Source organism: Sturnira hondurensis, unplaced genomic scaffold (assembly GCF_014824575.4).
Source record: "Sturnira hondurensis isolate 20B ecotype Veracruz unplaced genomic scaffold, ASM1482457v3 Scaffold0025370, whole genome shotgun sequence".
In the NCBI taxonomy this organism is placed as follows: domain Eukaryota; kingdom Metazoa; phylum Chordata; class Mammalia; order Chiroptera; family Phyllostomidae; genus Sturnira; species Sturnira hondurensis.
The window spans coordinates 7,431,596-7,454,391 of NW_028098001.1; the positions used below are offsets into that span (position 1 = coordinate 7,431,596).

Here is a 22,796-nt window from a genome sequence, read left to right on the forward strand (position 1 = left end):
AGCAAGAGATGGAGAGAAGCAGAAGAGAATTAAGCAGAATTGAGTATGTACTAGGAGGATAAGAAAAGAGATGATGAGACTGAAAATAAGTCTCATCATCTGTACTGCATATGGGAGGACTGCATAGGTGATAAAGATTTCAACAGTAACTTTGAGATAAATTTGAGATTAGGAGGAATCAGAAGAATTTGGTGGGCAATTACAAAAGGGTCATGAGAAGAGTCCAGAATGAATATGAGATTTCTGAGTTGGGTGCTTGGATGCTGGTGATGACACTTAACTAGACAAGGAATATGGACAGATCAAGAAGGGGATGTAAAGCTGGAATGATCATTTTGATGCAAGAAAAGACTGACCTCTCCCTCCAAACTTGGTAAAAAAGATAATGGGTATGGGTGTAAGTAGGTCTGGAGGGATGAAGGAGCACAGCTTGAGAAAGTTGGTATTGTAGAACTTCACTTTTCACTACCAAATTGTAAGCAAGCTCGGCTGCTAGCATGGGACACTAGCATAGGAGGTAGGGATAACCTTGAAGGAGCGGCAGGCCGGAGGGGGGGCACTGACAAATTAGAGAAAGTGAGTAGAGACTCTGACTTCAGGAAGCTGGCATGTGAGGGATACCTTCAGGTACCATGGTAACCTTGAGATTTATATCCAGTTCTTTCTAGATCGGCAATAGAACCCATTCACCCTTTCAGGGAAGCAATAGACTTAAAGGCTTTGTTTGAAAGTAGGCTAGTGTGTGGGGGATGAGCAGCCAAATTCCCAATTAAACTGGGCATGGGATCAATTACATCTGTGGACTATTTGTAGCATCTCCTTGTATGAAAGTGAGCATGTCCTATGGCAGGGGTGGCAACGTCATTTTCACCGGGGACAGCGTCAGCCTCAAGGCTGCCTTCAAAGGGCCGAATGTGATCTTAGGAATTACATTTGAACTGTATGAACGTAAACTACTCCTTAACTAGGGGAAACGATCTCAGCGCTGCCACCAGGTAGAAACAAGGTGCTGCACCATATGAAACAAGGTGAAGAGCTGGATTCGGCCCACAGGCTTTGTGTTTGCCACTTGTGTCCAATGGGATTCTTAGAGAGCCATCCACATCCAGGGTGATCATAATGCAGAAATTTTTGTATAGCTCCCATAACCCTATAATCAAGTAAGACAGTAGACATACATGGTCAGTGGAATAGAAGTAGATGAATCATAACGAAATTGTTTCCCTTTGCAGAATCTTGCCTTCTTTTGAGCGTAAGCCATGGGTTGGATGTTCCTCAGAGACCTCCGAAGTGGAGTGAATAAACACCCAACTGGGACTGGGCGGATTTGGCTGGCTGTTGTGTTCATCTTCCGCTTGCTGGTCTACATGGTGGCGGCAGAGCACGTGTGGAAAGACGAGCAGAAGGAGTTCGAATGCAACATTAGACAGCCTGGTTGTGAAAATGTGTGCTTTGACTACTTCTTCCCCATCTCCCAGGTCAGACTTTGGGCCTTGCAACTGATCATGGTCTCCATGCCTTCGCTGCTGGTTGCTCTACATGTAGCCTATCGTGAGGGTGGGGAGAAAAGGCACAGAAAGAAACTACATGTTAGCCTCGGTACAACGGATGGGGGCCTGTGGTACACCTACCTTTTTAGCCTCATTGTTCAAATCAGTTTTGAAATTGGCTTCCTGGTTTTATTTTACAAGCTGTATGATGGCTTTAGTGTTCCTTACTTTATGAAGTGTGATTTGAAGCCCTGTCCCAACACTGTGGACTGCTTCACGTCCAAACCCACTGAGAAAACCATCTTCATCCTCTTCATGGTGATTACCTCGTGCCTGTGCACTGGGTTGAATTTCATTGAAGTGAGCTTTTTGGTTCTCAAGTGCCTTATGAGGTGCTCTCTCCAAAAGTATTCTAAACGACTCAAGTCCTCAGTGGTGAGGGCCCCCCCCCTTAGGCTGGTTGAGCATGGTGAGGTAGGGGGGCCCCCCACCACTCCAGAATCACCATTCAGCCTCCACCATTAGCACAGCCCAGCCAAGTAAAATGCAGCTTCCTTGCGACACACAAGAAGCTTCAACAAAGAAACCCTGCACCCTGCCTAAGCAAGACCTATTAGGCTGGGTTGGAAGACAGAAGGTGTCAGCTCTAATGTAATTTGGGAGGAATTTAAAAATGTTTCAGTATGTGCTCAGTTGTGTACACCAGAGGTCTCATCATCTGTGGCAGGCTTCATGTGGGTACATGAACTGTGTTTGAATAGTTGATTGCAAACTAATCCTAAGAAATCCAACTAACAGCACCTTCCTAAGTGCTTGGCTCTGTCAAGTGGAAGAGAGGAAAAGTGACATTTCTGACAAATGTGATGGCCTCCCACCTGCTATTGAGGCACTGGCTATCTTTCCAGGGTGGCAGCCAAGGCTCCACTCATACAGCCCTACCCAACCTCTGCGAGGAAAGACTATGGTGAGGGTTGGGTGGCAGCTGATCCGGGACACACAGAAGCATATCCAGTGAGGAGGCCCGGCCTGGGGGAAAGACCACAGAGCCCGTGACTCAGCAGTTTGTGTCCCTGGATATTAGTGGGTGAGAGGGGAGGGGAAAAAAGAGCCATCATTTAGTGGTCTCCAAGTTAAACACGTGGTCACTGGGGGATACCTCCCCCCCCCCAAGCCTGAACTAACAGGTATTAGGGAGGGTCACTCGCATCACAATGGAGGGCAGGCTCCACAGATAATAAGCACATTGATAGGGAGTGGGGGAAGACCCAGAAAGAGAATATGCCCATTTAACGCTTCTCTTTAACCATAGAACTCTAAAGTACTTCGTAAATTTCTGTATTATTGGACTGTTTTATAATCAGGAATTCAGTGTATTGCACAATATGCCAGTTTCCTTTAACTTACTAGTACATCCCCCCTACCTGTGAAGTAGGTAATTGTGTACTATACTGTTACGTTCTTTTTGAAAATAACTCTTTGGGTTTGATATTCTAACCTCTGTACCTTTCTCCAGAATAAAACTGAAGCAGTTTTGCAGTGTCATTTGGCTGTTACTGATAGCATTGCTTGGCTGAACTGAGTACAATGATTCTGAGAGACTTGTTCTGACAAGTTCAGAACAGGATTTCACTATAATTCATGCACAATGAAGGTCATTTGTGTCATTATGTAGCCTGTAGACCGTGTCACAAACAGAGCTCATAACCTGCCCTCATGACTGTGTCCTTGACAACAGGGAGGAAGATTAACTTTGCAATTTTTTCCTTTCCTTCAGTGGCCCAGATCACTGCTGGACTTCTAACCTTACATCCACACACTTTTCCATTTACACAAAAACCTCTTGCTTTCATAAATGTAGGTAACCATTGAAGGACTTAAAGAAGTCCTTTAAGAAGGACTTAAATGGTCTTTGCTGACAGTGATAGGTAAAGAGGTATAACGTTTTTGAAGCCATGATCATGACATGACATCTAGAAAGCAGAATTTTAGTGCACAGAACTGGAATGTCGACATGGGAATTTTTCAGTCTGAGTGGGTTTGCTGCCAAAGACATTCTTGGGAAGCTCAGCTTCTCCTCATTAGTGATGACAGCGAGCCCGACTCGAGCAAAGATCGGATGGATATGTACATTACCTGCTTCTCTATTTTGCCCAGAGTGAAGACTAAAAGGGAATGGGAGCAAGGGCTGTGAATGAAGTTGCTTAGATAGAAAGGGGAATATTTCCCCCTATAAGCTTAATTTACAAAAAAGTGTTTTCTGTAAGAACTTTCTGGAGGCTGTCTTGTTGTCAGTGAAAAACCAAAGTATTTCAAAGTTGGCAGTTAAATTTTGCCATCTTGTTTCTTATCAATACATTAATATTTATTGAACCATCATCGAGTGAAGTCAGATACTATGCTATACACCTTTAGAGATGCATGATTCTTGTCTCAAGAAAATTTCCACTTTCATTAAGGAGCATGGGTGTGAAGATGGGGTGCAGCATCTTACACCTGCATCCTGCATTTATGCAGTTGCCTCACTTGACCTTCTTACCTTTCTGGAGCTCAGAGAGCAGATAGTAACCTCAGAGGTGAAGAAAGTAATATCCCAACAGGCAGTCACATTTTTCAGGAATGTTTATCTAGAAAAGCACAGTTAACAACCACCATTGGTCTTCCTCATCAGAGATGAAGAAAGTAAGATCCCAACAGGCAGTCAGTTTTTTCAGGAATGTTTACCTAGAAAAGCACAGTTAACAATCACCATTGGTCTTCCTTAAACTACTTTCTCACTACATTAGGCTGCCCCACTCACTAAACGGACGTCTTCCTAATTTCATTCATCTCTGATTTTCAGTTATTTTGACTCCCTGGCACTCATTCCCCAAACCTTTCTGGTTGCAGACTTTGTCCCTGGCCACAGTGTTTCTTCTAATTGGAGGTGCAGGGAAATCTTTTTCAAGTGCTTGTACAAAAGAATGCCTAGGACTGCAAGTGACTATGGCTCCAGTTTTCCAGAAGAAATTAAGCCCATTTCCATCAGACAGACAGACAGACTGCAAAGATGAGAGGGGAGGGGAAAAGGCAGAGACCTGAGAATGTTTGAATTCCTCAGTTGTGTGGTCTGACCCTGGCCCCATCCCCACCCTTTCTGCAGTTCCGTTACATTCTTGCTCCAGCTGGTTTAAATCGAGTTTCTGTGTTGCAACTGAGTCCTAATAAAATCATACTCTTCGTAAGTCTCCTTCTTGTATAGTAGAAAAAAGACATAGGACACTTCTCTCATACTGAGCCTTCCCTTTTTCGGCATTGGGCATACTGTTATAAGTACGTATGTATGGAATGTTTGTGTAAATCAGGAAGATGTGGAAGGGTCTAGAGACTGATTACAGTAAGAGAGGGAGAGACGAACTTTTTCTTTATAAATCTGTTCATTGTTTTATATGTTACTTTTGTTTTTAAAAATTTTATAAAGAAGATAAAGCCATTAAAAAGCCCAAGCACCTCCTCTCCATTTTCTAGCACATACCCCATCACAGGCATGCAACAATTTCCGTAAGTAGTGATGCCACTTGATTTCTAAGTTACATTTTATTGTGTTTGCATGTTTAATACTGGATAAACCACAAGGAAGGGGATTTAACAGCTCTGTAAAAAGTTGGTGAGGAAAGAAAGCAGCAGTGCGGGAGCACATGGCAGAACATGCCAGCATTCAGTTGGACCGTATGACAAAAGCCCAACAAAGGTGCTGGGAAAGAGGCCCTCCAGAAGCACTTTAATATAAAATTGGGTCTTTTCTCCAAAGTAAATCTTCCTCCAGGTATGGAAGACATGGGCAATTTTAGGACACTGGAGAATTTCCCACAGACCTATCACGATTCCTCTATGTCAGAGTATCTAATGAACAACTCTCCTATTCCGAGATCATGAACATTACCTTTTACAATACTGTAACATAGTAATATAGTACGATATATTAGACTTCCAGTCAAGATGGTGGCTTAGGTAATCACAGCCTGCTTCCTTGCACAACCACATCAAAATTACAACTCTATTACAGAACCACCATCACTCAGAAGTGTCAGAAACTGAGTTGAATAGAAGTCCAACAACTACAGAATTAAAGAACCAACATCCATTCGACCTGGTAGGAGGGGCAGAAACATGGAATGGGCTAGTCCCACATGCACATGTGGTGGGGAAAAAATCTTGAGAGATATGGTGTGAGAAGTCTCAACCCCACACCAGACTCCCCAACCCTGGGTTCTAGTGCCAGGAAGGTAAGTGTCCTCAACTTCTGGCTGAAAAAACCAGCAGGGATTGAGTCTGTGGAAGAAATGGCTGAAGTCAAAAGCAGTTCCTCTTAAATAACCCACACACAAACTTCCTGAGCTCCAGCACTGGTGTAGCACCTTGAAAGGCACCAGTGGCACACAGGGAGGAGCTGGGGTGTCTAGCACAAAGGCAAGAGCTGGGGGACAGCTTTCTCCTAGACAGAATGGCAGGCAGGGACCACTGTCCTTTTTCTGAACCCTCCCCCATAACAGAGCCACAGAGCCAGCAGGTGGGGGACCATATCTGAGACTCCATCAACCTGGCTAACACTGTTTGCCCCACCCTGGAGACCCCCTGAGATTCTGTCCCAAACAATTTACAAGCCCACCCAAGCTGTTAACAGAGACTTTTCCATATGAATGGCTGGTCTTGGGTCATGCTCCATAACTTCCCAAATCTCAAACAAGCAACAGTTGGCCTCAGTGAGCCTCTCACCCTTGTACTTCTTGCTAAGTGATCCCAGGCCTGACATTAGTAGCAGCCAGCCTAGATTCACAGCTTGGCTTTGCTTGGGAATCTCCACACCCACCACAAGTAGCAGCCATCTCAGATTGCTTTATACCCAATGGCAGTGTGGCCCCTGGCAAAACACAGGTGGGGCTGACCTTGGCCTGCACCATCAGGGAAACCCCAGAGCCTGCACACCCAGTGGACAGCTACAGAACACATTGGAACACCACCACCCTGCCCCTGCACAGCTGATCCCCACAGAGCATGGAGGTTAGTTGTCAGTGGTCACAGCCAGTCCTTGCAGCTGACTGGCCCTGGAAAATCCCACTAACAACAAACAAGGCTCAACTACAAGAGCAGAGTGTACTCAACCCGTACAAAGAGTACACCTTGAGTACCCAGCTTGGGTGACAGGAGAGACTGTGCCACTGGACCCTACAGGACACCTACTACATTAGGGCATGCTACCAAGATAGGGAGTTGTAGCAGCTCTACCTAATACATAGAAACAAACACAGGGAGGCTGCTAAAACAAGGAGACAAAGAAACATGGCTCAGATGAAAGAACAGATCAAAACTCCAGAAAAAGAACTAAATGAAATGGAGATAAGCAATCTATCAGAAGCAGAGTTTAAAACGCTGGTTTAAAACACTGGTCATAAGGATGCTCAAGGAACTTAGTAAAAACCTCAACAGCATTAAAAAGATCCAATCAAAAACCAAGGATATACTAATTGAAATAAAAAACAATTTACAGGGACTCAACAGTAGAGTGGATGAAGCTGATAACCAAACCAATTATTTGGAACATAAGGAAGCAAAAAACAACCAATCAGAACAAGAAGAAAAAAGAACCTAAAAAAATGAGGATAGTATAAGCAGCCTCTGGGACTTCTCACATCATAGGGATGCCAGAAGGAAAACAGCAAGAAATTGAAAATCTACTTGAAGACATAATGAAAGGAAACTTCCCTAGTTTGGTGAAGAAAATAGACATGCAAGTCCAGGAAGCACAGAGTCCCAAACAAGATGGATGCAAAAAGGCCCACTCCAAGACACATCATAATTAAAATGCCAAAAAGTTAAAAAGAGAGAATCTAAAAGCAGTAAGAGAAAAGTAGTTATTTACCTGTAGGGGAGTTCCTATAAGGCTGTTAGCTGATTGCACGCACGCACGCGCGCGCACACACACACACACACACACACACACACATACACTGCAGGCAGGCAGGCAGGCAAGAAGGGATGCGCAAGGAACAATCAAAGTCATGAAAAGCAGAGACCTACAACCAAGATTGCTCTACCCAACAAAGCTATCATTTAGAATCAAAGGGCAGAAAAAGAGCTTTTTGGACAAAAAACCCCCACAAAACTTCATTATCACTAAAGCATTATTATATGAAATGTTAAAGGGACTTATTTAAAAGATTAAAACTCTGAACAATAAAATGGCAATTAGTCCGTATCAACAATTGAATCTAAAAACAAACTAAGCAAACAAAAACAGAGACAAACTCATGGATATAGAGCATTTTGATGGTTGCCACATGGGAGGGGTGTGTGGAGAATGAGTGAAGAGGTGAGGGATTAAGAAATACAAATAGAGTTATAGAATAGCCATGGAGCCAGCATAGGAAATGGAGTACAGAACTTAAGACCCATGACTCATGGACATGAATAATGGTGTGGGGATCGCCTGAGGGAGTGGGGGTGCTGGGTGCAGTGGGGCTAAGGGGGAAAACTGAGAAAACTGTGATAGCACAATAAATAAAACATAATTAAAAAATAAAATACTATAATGTACCATATATCCTGTTTGAAAGCAAAGTGACTGAGTTCTGGATGTTAACCAAATAGGTCAACATTCCCATCTACTTGGAGGTGAAGTATCAGACCCTCCCTCTCTATGGAGATTTAAGTTCCTATTAAAAAGGAAAAGAAAAATGTTGTTCAGGGAAAAGTAATATATGTAATTTATTTTTAATCTTAATTTTTTTTCAGAAATTAATGCCTCCAATCAGTTTACACACACCGAATGATAGTGATGAACCTATTTGCCTATACAGAATAGGAAAGTTGAACTAGAATCTAGAATCCTATCCTTCGGTAAAAAGTCACTATGCAACAGATTGTGTCCAGAGACAAATACTTTTTTAATAAAGATTTTATTTATCTTTAGAGGGGAAGGGAAGGGGAGGAGAGACATATCAATGTATGGTTGCATCTCACGCATCCCCTGCTGGGAACTGGCCTGCAACCCAGGCATGTGCCCTGACTGGGAATCGAACCATGGTTGTTTGGTTTGCAGGCCTGCGCTCAATCCACTGAGCTACACCAGCCAGGGCCAGAAACAAATATTAAGCAATACAATTTCCATGTATTTTTCTAGAAGAATGTCTTTATCTAAATTAATAACCATTAATCCCATTAGTAAAGGAATATTAATCACTAAGTTAGCAAGTGCTTTCATTTAGAAAGTGTGTAAGTGAAAGTAAATGCAGTAACTTGAGATTTGACTTCCTGTGAAAAGTGAGCAAATGTGAGATTGCCCCTAGTTACATTAATTTGCTTACTGATGATGCTAAAACTACTGATTGTGGCCAAGTCAAAGACCTTCTCTCACTCATCTCTTTGTATCCTTGTATCCCCACAACTTAGGTCTCTGTACCTAGGAGCTCAATCTTTCTTGGAAAAATATTTGCGTTCCTCTTTCCTCGTCCATCTTTTGTGTACCCAGTATTTCCTCCTTTTCATCTAGAATTCTGATTTTGTTGGAGGGGCAATGGGCCCAGCTATAAAAAACCTCATTTCCAAGTCTCCTTTGCATGTAGAAGTGATAGTGTAATTCCCTTCATATCAAAACGACCAGAGTCATACTTTGAGAAATGCATATGCATCTTTTCATTTCTGCAGTGAACATCTACCATGAAGGGATTTTGAGGATGGAAACAAGGATTATTGCTAGCTAGGAGTTTTGAGGATGGAAGCTAGAATTATTGCTTCTGAAGCAATAGAACCCCCTGAGGACATTGATGCTATTATGCAATTGTCATATCAACCCACTGAGATTCATGATTTTGTTTTGGTTATGTTAGAGAAAACTTAATTCTAACCTGATGAAGTCATTTGTTAGCCTCTTACTTGTAGCCAAAACCAGTTCCTGACTATACTCATGTTAGTGATTTGTAAGACATAGAAGGCATAGCTACTAGAAACAAGAGAGATCAGGATGTTGGATGACAGAAACAAAACAATGATTAAAAATCTCAGTAGAATTTTGTTCAGATCAAGTCAGGTAAAATGGAACAAGTAATCATTCTGCATCAGTATTTAAAATCAGCCATGGCTGGTGCAGCTCAGTGGATTAAGTGCTGGACTGGGAACCAAAGGGTTGCCTGTTCAATTACCAGTCAGGGCACATGCCTGGGTTGCCAGCCAGGTCCCCAGTGGGTGCCCATGTGAGAGGCAACCACACAACGATGTTTCTCTCCCTTTCTCCCTCCCTCCCCCTCTAAAAATAAATTAAAAAATCTTTTAAAAAAGATTTAAAATCAACATGAGACTAGGACTATTAGTTCATGACATAAAATCCTTGGAGTTTCAGCTGTCCACCAGTTTAACATGAACAAAGTATAGTATGAACCTACTGACCAAAAGCAATTAAATCCTGTTAGTGGACATTTGTGTGCAGACTTATAAGGAATGATTTTCACAACACTTGAAATAAATAGCTTTTTGTTTTCCAAGGTTTCAGGAGTAAAACCAATGGCTGAAAATCAAAGAGATAAAAACCCTTAATATAGAAATGGTCTATTTAACTGAACTGCCCCACAATAAAGTAATTGCTCGACAAAGTTGTGAGACCTCCAACACTGAAAAAGATAATCAAGGATATTCCTGGCCGACAGAGGGAAGGGGGTGCAGGGACTGGATGAAAGGTGAAGGGATTATTCAAAGAACATACCTGTATGTGTAACTCAGACGCAGACTAGTGTGGTGATGGCCAGAGGGAAGGGGGACTGGGAGCAGGGTGGGAGCAGGCAAAGAGGGGTGAGAGAGAATGGGGGCATCTGCAACAGTGTAAACAATAAAAATAAAGAAAAAAGTGAATATTCCTGGATTATGTGAGAGGTATAGTTAGAAGACCTCCAAATTTCCTTTTAACTCTTCAAGACCATATAATTTTCACACCTAGAACATATACTGGGTAACAGCAAAATAAGACTTTGTCTTGGCTGTATCACTATATAAAACTGATACCACAGAAAGGTCTCTGATTAATAGAGAACCACCTTCATAAAAAGAAATTTCATGTACAATAAATAACAAAACATCACATTACGATGACCAATTTAGGCAGTTCCACAGAACTGGTTACAGTAGGATTTACCTTCTTTAAAATCAAAACATTATAGTAACATGTAAGGTGGTTATTTTATGAGATTTCATTCTCCTTTTCTACACCTTGAGAAATTCTAATTTTAAGGCTTAGATCAAATATTTCTACTAGAGAGCAAACTTTTGATGTAAAACAGGCATAAATAATACCTGTGCCATATGTTTGTTACAGATTAAATGAAGACAATCCATGCAAAGACTGGCATATAAAGTTTATCTACAAATGTTAGCTATTGCCCTGGCTGAACTGGTTAGAGCTCAGCTGGTTAGAGTGTCATCCTAATATGCCCAGGTTGTAGGTTCCATCCCCGGTCAAGGAACATACAAGAATCAACAAATGAATGCACAAATGAGTGAAACGACAAATCAATGTTTTTCTCTCTTCTTTAAAATCAATAAACACAAGAATTAAAAAAAACGAGATGTGGTCATCACAAAGTAGTTTAAAAATGTTACTGCAATTCACAATAGGCTTCATTATATTGCTTATTCCTATAATGTTTGCTTGCACATTTGTAGCCCCTTCTAAATTACGAACACCTTGGATGCAGGGAAGAGCCACATCCTTCATCACACACTCAGGGCTCAGCCCACCATAGTTGCTCAGTAACAACGTATTCAGTCTTACAACAAAACTACGTTGTGCCGACTAAAAAGTCATTCTGAAATTGGAAGAAATCTTTTAACATACTTGTAAATCAGACAACCCTGGATGATAAATTGACTTGTCAGTTGTTTTAAAGTTCCAAATCTAATCTTCCAGAGATTTCCTGTACAAGACTGTTGCAAAGATCTTTGGAATACTGGTGCCATGTAACAACTGTGTTACATCCTTAAAAAAAATCTACCTTATTAGACAACTAGGTAGTAACTGATTTTGTTGGGGATGGCAATGTGCCCAGCCAAAAATAAACAAGTGTCTTTTGCATGTAGAGGTAGCAGTGTGACTACCTTCTTTTCAAAACAAGATTTTTGATTGGTGCTTTGGAGAAAGTTAAAACTACATGTAATTCATACAAAGTGCTCTAGACTGCTTCCATTTAAACAGCTGTTCAGTTGTAACCATGTATCACAGTCCTCTCCCAATTTTTAAAACTGTATTTCAATAACTATTCAGGTACAAGTATTCAAAAATATAAGTGACCAGCACATATTAGCCCACATCCACTATAAATAAAAAATATAAAGGCAATTTCTCACTTGATTTCCAGGTCTCCGCTATACACACATTTCTAGTGTTAGCTCGCCACCTTGTGGCCTCTCACTCCCGTGCAGTTGAGTGTCTGAGCGCCACCTACCTGAAGGCCTATGAAACAGAGCTTTATAGACACTCACATACCTACTTTTAAACTGATTTTATATGCAGCGTGTGAGTTAATCATGCATCTCCAAATTCACTCCCAGACCAACTCCCTTCCAGAAAAGGCCGACAAACCTTAACTCAGAAAGACAGATGCTGGCCAGCTACAAGTGAATGATCTAATTTTAAACCAAGCTCTGTGAGACATAAAAACCATCTGAGTATTTATTGAATAAAACATTCCTACGTGTCTCCTTAAAAGGAGTACACCTACTTTTTTTTGGTGAAGCCAATGTAAACACAGCCTCTTATAAAAGTGAGAAAGCAACATGGTAACAGGACTGAAACAAAGAAGGGATTACTAAATCCAAATGGTGGCATGATCTTTCTTCCCACTCTGGCGCCAAAGATTATGAATCTAGAACAATATCTGCTTACCCTGCTGGAAGTATACACACACATGGTATGTGACGGTAAGTTTTCCTTCAAGCAATATCCTAGGGATTGTTAGCCCAAGAACACAGATTTCTTACATGAGCCAAGTCTATAGTTAAAAGCTCTGTGACAATGAACTCCAATGCCCGCTGCTTCCACGATTGTGATTCAATGAGCTGACATGTAAGGAGCTCAAAGCAGTGTGTGACACATAATTATTTATTAAATATTATATAGTCCTTACTAGAGAAAACCAGAATTGTCTTGGGCTCCCCAAGCCTCCTTTCCAGGATCTTGGGGCTCAGCCCTTTGTAATGGCTGCTCCAGTAAGCTCCAAATTTTGAAGGCTCTGCTGGGTCATGTTGGCTCTTCAATGGTGTACTTCTGATAAAAGCTGCACTCAAAGTTATTGCTTAGTCAGTTAAATGAAAAAAAAAAAAAAAAGAGGAAACCTCTCCTAACCCCGCATAGCCAAGTATTCCAGCCTATAGTTTCAAAATTAAAAATTCAGATTTTCTGTCCTTGTAGAGTGAGTGAGAGCAAGAGAAACACACAGTGAAAATGTCTGGGATTACACACAACCATGCTCTTGTGTTTGAAAGGCCCACACCATTACCAAGCAGAAAGTTCTGGATCTTTTACTTTGGCAAAGCAGCTGTTTGTTGTCTTTCATACTTCAAGCTCTTCTACTTTAGCTAGGAGGTGGTGTGGGGTCAAGATTTTATTGGAATACACTTGAGTTGCTTCAGTTTCTCATTTTACACTGATGACAAAGTAAACTACACTGTAAAAAAATTTTACATTGATGTATGGCATGAAATGTGAAAGAACTCACAGTTTCACCTTAGTTACCAAAATAAGTACATCACACTGCCTCTCATATTTGCAACTTCCCCAGGTAACCTGACACCAACACCCTAATCCTGCTTTAAATGGCAGTACCTCCTCCCAGCAGGGCAGCAGAGAAAGCCTTCTGAACCAGGAGTCCTGTATTGTAGGTTTGGTGGTGCCAACCCATGTTCCTCATGTCAGTAATTATCTATAAATTAGGGTTCCTAATTTTCTTCTTCTCGTGGTGCATGGGTTAATTACATTTTAAATCCTAACACCCCACTGCCATTATGGGTTTATAACATTCCCTTGGAGGACACATATACTTGAGTGAAAACTTTGTAGTACTCCAGTTTTAAGTAGCCATAAGTGAACTGAGTAAATACTCTAAGGTTGGATTTTAAACTTTCAAATGTGATGAGTTTATCTAGCTAAGTAAGTTTTTTTTAGGGTTAGAAGTTGCAAACAAGTTCTACTAAAATGACTTAGTTGTTTGAACATTTGGATTTTATCGATTGCCAAGTGCACTGGAAATAAGGGATTGGGCCCTGGCTGGTGTAGCTCAGTGGATTGCGCACGGACCTGCGAACCACACGATCGAGGTTCAATTCCCAGTCAGGGCACATGCCTGGGTTGCAGGCCTGTTCCCAGTGGGGGACCCACAAAAGGCAACCATACACTGATATTTCTCTCCCTCTCTCCTTCCCTTCCCCTCTAAAGATAAATAAATAAAATCTTTTTTAAAAAAGGGAAAAAAAAGAAATGAGATTGATCGATTCCTGGCATATTCCATCCCCCTTCCACACTTAGTGTCTAGGTGTTAACATCTTGAAATATCCATATAAAAGGGGCTACTTCTGCTTGGCAGAGGGCAAGGGGCACTCGCCTTAAGACAACTCATAGGTACCTGTTTCCAGTGAAGAATTTCCTGGTGTGATCTGCTCCTTAATAGTTTAAACTCACCATGTCCTCAAAAGCCCAGACCTCTTGGACACCTCACATCTATACAGAGACTTGGCACATGAGGGCTATTGTTATCACCGATGCCCATTCTTCTCCAACTTACCCCGGGGGATATGAGTATTTAAGGGATCCAGGCATGGTAGCACTAAAGCCTGTGTCTTCCTTCCCAAGAACATTCTTTTGCCACACCCATAGCTGTTTGGGGGAACACAAGCACCTGGTAGCTAAGATGGCAGCAAACAAACCTGTGACTACAAGTCTCAATTATAGTGCTCCCAATATACAACAGACTAGTGTGTGGAGAGAGCTGGTCAGAACCTAGTCAATCTCTCCACAATCGCTTCTCAGTTCTTTTGCCCTTAGTTTCTTTGGTTGAAGACTACACAGCTGCAGTGAATGTCTACAGTAGTCAGCCCTTTGTGCATCTGTGCTCCCTACCTTCATCACCAGTCATCTCTCATGGCTCCCGAAATTCAAGTTGTAAAACCGATACTAAACTGTTAACAAAACATATAAAGGTGGGTCTTAAAAGCCCTCTATAAATTATCTCTTAATAGTGCTTTCTAACTACCTGGGGAGATTTGCTTCGGTAACCAGACACTTTTTACAACATAATTCCAGCTAAAGGCACCAAGCCATCCATTACATCATTTGGCTATCAATGCTCCCCAAATCAAGGCATGCACAAGAGCTGATCCAGTTTACTTGGTTCCAACTCTCAGCTGTCACATACCTCTCTCCTCATCTTACACAATTTCCTCATCTTACAAGGGTAAGAGTGTCTAAGTCTTAGAGTTGGTTTCAGAATATATGGAAACATGTAGTTCTTAGCAGTGCCTGTCACACAGTAGCAGCCAACAAGTACTAAATGTTACAATCATTTGCATATCTGATATATGAAACCTAGGCCAAAGAAAGCTAGATATAGCAGATTCCTGTTAGACTGTAGCTTTGGCCTTGAAGCATTCAAAGCTTATCTTTCCCCTTGGTCACAAAATGTGACTTTTGACTATCTATAATTATTCTGTTCTAATCTCTTTCCAACTTAATCTGTGGAAACCTTTCAATTCTGCTCATTATGCTCCTTAAAAAGGGCTCCCATTGCTGCTTCACAAATTTATATTCTGCAACTTTTTTTTTCAAAAGATTTTTTATTTATTTATCTTTAGAGGGGAAGGAAAGAAGGAGAGAAATATCAATGTATGGCTGCCTCTCATGAGTCCCCCGCCGGGAACCGGCCTGCAACCCAGGCATGTGCCCCGACTGGGAACCGAACCTCGATTGTGTGGTTCGTAGGCCCGTGCTCAATCCACTGAGCCACACCAGCCAGAGCTATATTCTGCAACTTAATGTAAACTTAACCTGTATCTCCCAAGACGGTTTGGCCAGATACTCTGAAGCTTTCCCAAATTCTTTGCCTGTGCCACACAGCCAGGAGGCACTCTCACATTTGGTCTTCCTAACCCAGTTTCTACTGGACTCATCTTCTGTGTACAGGCCAATAAATTAAAAGTTCTTTAACTTTCTCAACTCCAATCAGCTTCATTCACGTTTTAATTCAGCAATCTACTTCTCTGGCTATTTCCAGACACTGCAAGCTGTATTACTCCTAAGATCTTCAATTCCGATGCTTTAGTCTTTCATGCCCATTTCTTGGCCTTCTTCCTATTATACCCTCTCTGACACCATGAGATCTCCAGTCCCTTGGCCACTGCCTTTTCGTGCTGGCTTTGTTTCCTAATCCTAACCAGACTCAATTCACTGGCCCAATACCCATAGTAGGACTATGCAACTTCTTCCTCCTCCATTCAAGCCAAGAACACAACTGGATGTCACATAAACATGCAGTGCCACATTACACTCTCACAGGTCAACTGAACCTTGAACACTCACCCAGTAATTCCTGTATCTCTTCTACTTAGCTCCCCCTCCCACTCACCTCATGGCTTCACCCATTTGTACTTTGATTCTCTAATCTTCCAAGGCTTGCTGCCGGGCAGTTTTTAAAAAAAATTTCATCACAAGGAGCTCACCATTTCTACTTAACAGACTTAGTCTAAGAGAAAGTTCCTTTCTATTTTGTAATGCTGATACTTTCACCTACCTATGTTCTTGGGACTGGGCTCTATCAAATACTCTATTTCAACTTTGAGCCCTTTAATGGGTACCTCTTTCAAGTCCACAAATGTTCAAGACTAACCTTAAAAGCCTCCAAATATGGTCAGGGATTAGCACATTTCCTTTTCTTTAGAGCAAGATACTTAAATAACTCACTGCCTTCATTTCCTTGGTGAGTTCATTCACCATTCAACTGAACATAATTGGACAAACTATTAACAGCCACTACAACTTCTCTAAAGTGGCTAGCAATGGTTAATTATACTAGCCTCTTTATTCTTAGTCGTACTTGATCTCCCAGGGGCATTTGGTATGACAACCTACACTTCATCATTCTCTCTTCTGGTTTCTGTAATGCTCCATAACTTTACCTCCTTTCCCGATTCTCACCTAACCCTGTCTTCCTGAGTTTTCTTTGCTAATTTTTCCCCTGCCCACTAATTGTTGCTATTCCTTAGGGTTCTTTTCTTGCAATCTACCCTTCACTACATCCTTGCTTCTTCTTTCAATTCTAGCAAATGTATTAAGCTCTTACTATAGCTCAGATTCTGGGCTAAATGCTTAAGAGAGAAAAGAACAAGAATGCTTGTCCTCAAGGAGTTTAAACTTCAGACTGTAGTTTCAGACCCCTGTAAAGAAACTGATTACCATACCTGTCTTCATGACCCAGAGGTACCTCAAATTCAACACTAACCTTACCCTTACTTCAATCCCATTCCTTCTCTACTACCATAATGAACAGCATCACTATTCACAATTACCCAAGCCTGAAACTTAAGTATTCTGTAACATATGCAATTTCTCACCTTAACCTCTACCTACCAAATCCTTCTCACTGGCACTTGGATATGCTATCTGCCTAAAATTTAAAAAACTGGTTATGATACCCCCCAGAATTTATCTTCTCTCCTTCACAACTAAATTATTTCAAAAACGGGTGTTTACACATTTGCTGTCTACACTCCTAAAAATGGCTTCCATTAAAACTAAGTAACTGCAAAGGTCTTGATCACTTTCCTACCATTAAATCCAAAGGATACTTTACAATCCTTACCTTAGCATAATGTGACAGAATTGAACACACTTCCTTAAAATACTTCCATCCTGCTAGTCTCACAATTCCCCCCTACTTCTTTCAATGTACTTTAAAACAGCCAGTTGCTCAGTTAAGCCCTGCATCCTTTTTTACAGACTCTTTCCCTAGGCAACCATCCAACTCACAATACTGCTACTCAGCCTCACCTGCCTGAATAAACAGGATTTCTTCAACCATGGAAATGTTCTGGACTTCCCCCCTTCCCCTCATTCCATAATGACCAAGTCTTGCCAAATATTCTACAATCTCACAAGGCTGTCCACTTTTCTCCTGCCCACTCCTCCCTGGATGGCTTGGACAGCCTTCCTGTTTTTGAACCCCCACTGGAATGCTCCCTCATCACAGTGAACTTCTAAACTCCAAGTGTTAAGAATCTCATCTTTTGCTTACAACCCAAATGTGAACCCTAGATCTAAAATACTGTGACCTGGCTCTTGCTTACCTTTCCTCACTCACTCTAAACTCTTTACCAGCTGTTATCCATTTCCTTGGAAGCTATTCCTATCGGAACTTACCTTGGCCTGGAGTTTCCTCTGCCTCCCCAGCCTCTCCTTCTTAATTGTTTTCCTTTACCACAGATTACATAGCATCATATTCTCACTCTATTATACATCCTTCTAATCCCTTTATATTGATTGTGTAGACTCTGAGCTCCATGAGTCAGGATTATGTTCACTTCATCTCCCATTTAAGCATTCAGTAAATTTTTTAAATTACTACTTATATAATCCAAGGTACTGGACTAGACTCTTGACATAGAACGGTAGGTGACCTAACCAGAAAGGATTTTGACCTCGTGCAAACTATAGTTCAATAATTGGGGGTGGGAGTAAAAAAAATAAAGTAGGGAGAAAAAGCAATTATAACTTGTGATAAATGCTGTCTTTCAAAAACAATTCAGCACTGTAATGGAGTAATCAGTCACAGAAGCCTAAGACCTGAAGAATGAGTTAAGAAAATGGGATCCCAAGCAGAACAGCTAGCAGAAGGGCCTTGAGAACGGAGAGACCTAGGATGGTTTGAGGACATCAAAAGAAACCAATGTGGCTAGAACACAATGGACAAAGGAGAGTCACAATATGCTTAGGAAGGCAGGAATCACAGCAAAAAACCAAAACCACATTTTATTCAAGGGCAGTGTGAAGATAATAAATGAATTCCTGAGCTCTGCAACCTCAAATATTACAAAAGAAATCAACCTAGCTGCCAGGTGGGTGATATTCTAGAATAAACTCTGTAAGGGGAATGTTAGAGTGGTCTTCACAAAAAATAACAGCGATTTGGATGAGACATGAAAGGGCTCCTTTTACTTATGATATAGAAATGACTACAACTATAACCAAACACAGGGTAAGTATAGGCATTGATTACTATAACAACATTAAAGAGCATCAACTGAGAAACTCAAGTAGTGACTTTGATAGGGGAAAACACCCTCCCATTAGCCAAGAACGCCACAAGGTAATCTAACTTTCGCATCTGCTTCTGTAACCTGCTTCGGCCATGCAGTCTTAGAAGAGAGACAGGAGTATAAAAGAAAGACCTCTGCCGCTGCTCGGGGCTCAGAATTTGGAGATCACTCTCCTCTGGGCCCGTGCACCTAATAAAGATCGTGCTCCTGAACCCCTCCGTGTCTGGTGGCTTCATTTTCTCTAACATTTGATTCCCTGACTGGGAAGCAGCCTTACATAAATTCGAGCCGACTTGCCGCCAGCTGGACAGGGCGGGCCAGGCGGCCAGTGGCCCGACTGGGGACCAGGGGAGCACGTGCCCTGCGATTTCTTAGGCCCCGACTGGTCGGGGCACTGGACGCCAACCCGCGACTCCAGATGGGAAGTGAGGTTTCGGACCACGATCTACCGGAAGGCGCCGGATCGGTAAGTGCCCTGGAGACTGGACCCAAGACCAGGAAAGGAGGTTGAGTCCTCCCAGATCTGCATGAGGATCGAGACTAGGGAGTCCGATCACCGGATCCTCACTCAGGGAGGGAATGTTTAACTTCTGAGTGTCTGAGAGTGAAAATAAGAGTTGTGTGTGTTTGTGGCTCCACGGGCGAAAACCTACGGAGCAAGATTGGGTCCCAACCTGCCGTTCCTGTGTCAGGTCATCCGGCATAACGGTTGACAGTTAACCCCGAATTCTGCTGGGGCAACCTTAGCCAAGACTGACTTTATTCCACAAGGGAGCAGGCCAGGCGGACAAGCGAGTGAATCCCACCCTTTGTATGTCTGTGCTGAGTGGGAGGAAAACTATGGGAGGCAGGCCTTCCACAGTTCTAGACTGTATGCTCCAGAACTTCAGTAAATTTAGAGGGCAGGACCCGTTGCTGAATGCAGAACAACTCAAGACTTTTTGCACATCAGAATGGCCGACCTTCAGAGTCGGCTGCCTCACCCCCCCCCCCCACCGAGGGAATTTTAAATTTGTCCACCATTAGAGCAGTTCACCTCATAGTTACGGGAAAGCCAGGTCACCCCAACCAACACCCCTATATAGACAGATGGCAAGAATTAGCCCAGGACATGCCCAGATGGCTGAGCCAGTGTGCAGGAACTCCAAGATGTCCCAAAGGGACCTCGGGCAGAACACGCCCAAGAACGTGTTGCGCGCGGCCCCGGCAACAGAGAACCCCAACTGTGTTAGTTGCTAGAGCCAGACCCCCCATCCACTAAGATCAGGCACAGGAAGATGAATTAATTATTCTCCAGCTGCCTCCCTATCAGGCCCTAGCGGCGCCACCCTTGGCCCCACCGCAGGAGCCCTTGACTCCGCCACCCTCCGTTTAGTCACAAGAGCAGCAGCATAGTCCAGAACTGGCACCTGTCCAGTATCTGGCCTTGCCCCAACCGGGCCCATCACCCGTGGCCAATAGGCTCAGAAGCCAGCATTGGCCACCTCTCCAGATGCCCCTCCGGAGGTACAGGCAGCTCCTAGAGTCAATGAGGATGGGACCATCCAGCCGGGTCAGGTCACCTGCTACTACCAGCCCTTTAGTACAACTGACCTCCTAAATTGGAAGCACCATACCCCTCCGTTTTCGGAGAAGCCGCAGGCCATGATTGAATTAGTGGATTCAACCTTCCAAACTCACCAACCCACCTGGCTTGACTGTCGCCAACTCCTCCTCACACTTCTTAACACAGAGGAGAGAAGAAAGATCCTACAGGAGGCCAGCGCTACCTAGAAGCATATGCCCCGGCTGGGACCCTCGACCCCTCTGACTATGCTCGAAGGGCCGCCCCCAAGCAGCAGCTGACCTGGGACCCAAACACAGAACAGGGACGAGCAGCCCTCGATCAGTATCGCCACTCCTTGCCACAGGGGGTAAAAGCGGCTGCTAGGAAACCCACCAACATGGCTAAAGTAGCCACCATAATTCAGAAGGCAGACGAGTGCCCCAGGGACTTCCTAGAGCGCCTAATGGAGGCCTATCAGGTTTATACCCCTTTTGACCAAGAGGCGACCGAGAACCAGTATATGGTCGCCATGGCCTTGGTCTCTCAGTCGGCCTCACACATTAGGAAAAAGCTTCAGAAATTAGAAGGCTTCTCAGGCATGGCTTTGAACCAACTCTTGGCAGTAGCCAACAAAGTATACGAAAACCAAGACGAAGCCGCAGCGGCCACCCAATTAGAAGACCAAAAATTGCAGGCCACCCTCTTAGCTGCTGCACTAGGAAAACCAGCCTCCACAACATCAAAAAGTGGACCGGGAAATAAAAAGGGGCACTTCAAAGTAGAAAAGGATCAGTGTGCATACTGCAAAGAGCGAGGACATTGGAAGCAGGACTGCCCAGCCTGCAAGCGGCGGGAGGAGTCATCTAACAGCCAGGCAGTCACCCCGGCACCAGCCCCCAATGTATTAGCCCTCGCTGGGTTCAACCAACACTGAGGAGGACCGGGCTCCATCGTGCTCGGTCCCCAGGAGCCCATGGTCAGAGTAAAAGTCGGGAGCCAAGACACTGACTTCATGGTAGACACTGGGGTGGAACATTCAGTAGTCGCCGTCCTGGTAGGACACCCCACTGGAAAGGAGGTTTTAGTACAGGGGGCCACTGGCCTCTTGGCCATCCCGCAAAGGTTTTGCCAGTCGAGGAAGGTTGAACTTGGCGGCCACCAGATTACCCATGAGTTCCTGTACCTGCCAGACTGCCAATTCCCCCATTGGGCAGGGACATTCTAACCAAGCTGGCGGCACAGGTCACTTTCCAACCTGGCGGGGTCTCCCTAGACCTGTCCGCACTGCGGACCATCCCCCTAGTAATACCTAGAGAAGAATATAGACTCCACCAGAGAGACAAAGGGCCAGCCCAGGATCCCCTTTGGGCAGCCTACTGGGAGAGGACAGAGTCTGGGCAGAGGACAATCCGCCAGGACTAGCAAAAGGGCGGGAGCCCGTGTTAGTAGAACTCATGCCCGGAGCGGCTCCGAGATGCCTCAAACAGTACGCAATACCTAGAGACACCCAGCACGGCATAGCTCCGATAATCAATAGGCATCTAGAAGCAGGGATCCTAGTCCCTTGCCAGTTGCCATGGAACACACCATTGCTCCCTCTAAAGATACCAGATGGGGTCCAGCTATAGGCCAGTACAGGACCTACAGGCAGTCAATCAAGCCAGTTACACTGCACCCTGTGGTCTCAAATCCATATACCCTATTGGGACAGTTGCCATCAACAGCCACTCACTTTACCTGCCTAGACCTGAAAGATGCCTTCTGCATCCCTCTGGCCCTGCAGTCGCAGGCCATATTTACCTTCGAGTGGGAGGACCTGGTATCTGGGGAAAAGTCCCAGCTAACTTGGATAAGACTGCCTCAGGGGTTCAAGAACTCACCCACCATATTCAGTGAGGCCCTGGCAAAAGACCTACACCCATTTAGGGACAAGTACCCTGAAGTCACTCTACTCCAATACATAGGTGACTTGCTACTAGCCGGGCGAGGGAAGGAAGACTGTCTCGTCCATACCGGTGCCTTACCCCAGTTACTACAAGACAAGGGATACCGGGTGTCTCAGAAGGCACAACTCTGCCAAGAGACTGTCAAGTACCTAGGGTTCCAGGTCAGCCAAGGACAGCGGACCCTTGGGATAGAAAGAAAGGTGGTCATCAGACAAATGGCGGTCCCAACAAATCAAAGGCAACTCAGAGAGTTCTTACGAGCAGCTGGTTTCTGCCGCCTCTGGATACCCGGCTATGCCCAGATGGTCAAACCGTTGTACCAAGCCACCAAAGGGCCAGACTCTGATCCGTTCCTATGGACTCCTGAGCAGGAGGAGGCATTCCAGCAGATCAAAGCCTGCCTAACTAGCACACCCGCCGTGGGTCTGCCTGACCCAGAGAAGCCTTTTTGGCTCTATGTACATGAGAAGGACAAAATAGCCCTGGGCGTGCTGA

At 43.7% G+C, this 22,796-nt stretch overlaps 2 protein-coding genes and 1 long non-coding RNA gene across 5 annotated transcripts in view; 2 read left to right on the plus strand and 1 right to left on the minus strand.

Moving 5' to 3' along the window:
• GJB7 (gap junction protein beta 7) overlaps positions 1 to 22,796 on the plus strand; it is an 86,615-nt gene that overhangs the window by 8,744 nt on the left and 55,075 nt on the right. For 2 of the 3 annotated variants that reach the window (XM_037039417.1, XM_037039418.1), the window contains one exon: positions 1,233 to 2,021. The exons of the other annotated variant lie outside the window; for it this stretch is intronic. In XM_037039417.1, the coding sequence (XP_036895312.1) occupies positions 1,260 to 2,015 (756 nt within the window). In that variant the 5' untranslated portion in view covers positions 1,233 to 1,259 and the 3' untranslated portion in view covers positions 2,016 to 2,021. Of the gene's footprint in view, positions 1 to 1,232; positions 2,022 to 22,796 lie in introns of those variants that run through there. 3 annotated transcript variants of the gene reach the window in all.
• LOC118982365 (uncharacterized) lies at positions 3,808 to 4,723 on the plus strand. Its single transcript, XR_005065524.1, has 2 exons — positions 3,808 to 4,063; positions 4,161 to 4,723. It is a non-coding gene; the product is annotated as an uncharacterized LOC118982365 (long non-coding RNA).
• The window catches only part of ZNF292 (zinc finger protein 292), a 100,119-nt gene continuing 94,629 nt past the window's right edge, over positions 17,307 to 22,796 (minus strand). The window contains exon 9 of the mRNA XM_037039414.1: positions 17,307 to 17,319. The gene's annotated coding sequence lies outside the window, so the exon portion shown is untranslated. The remainder of the gene's footprint in view (positions 17,320 to 22,796) is intronic.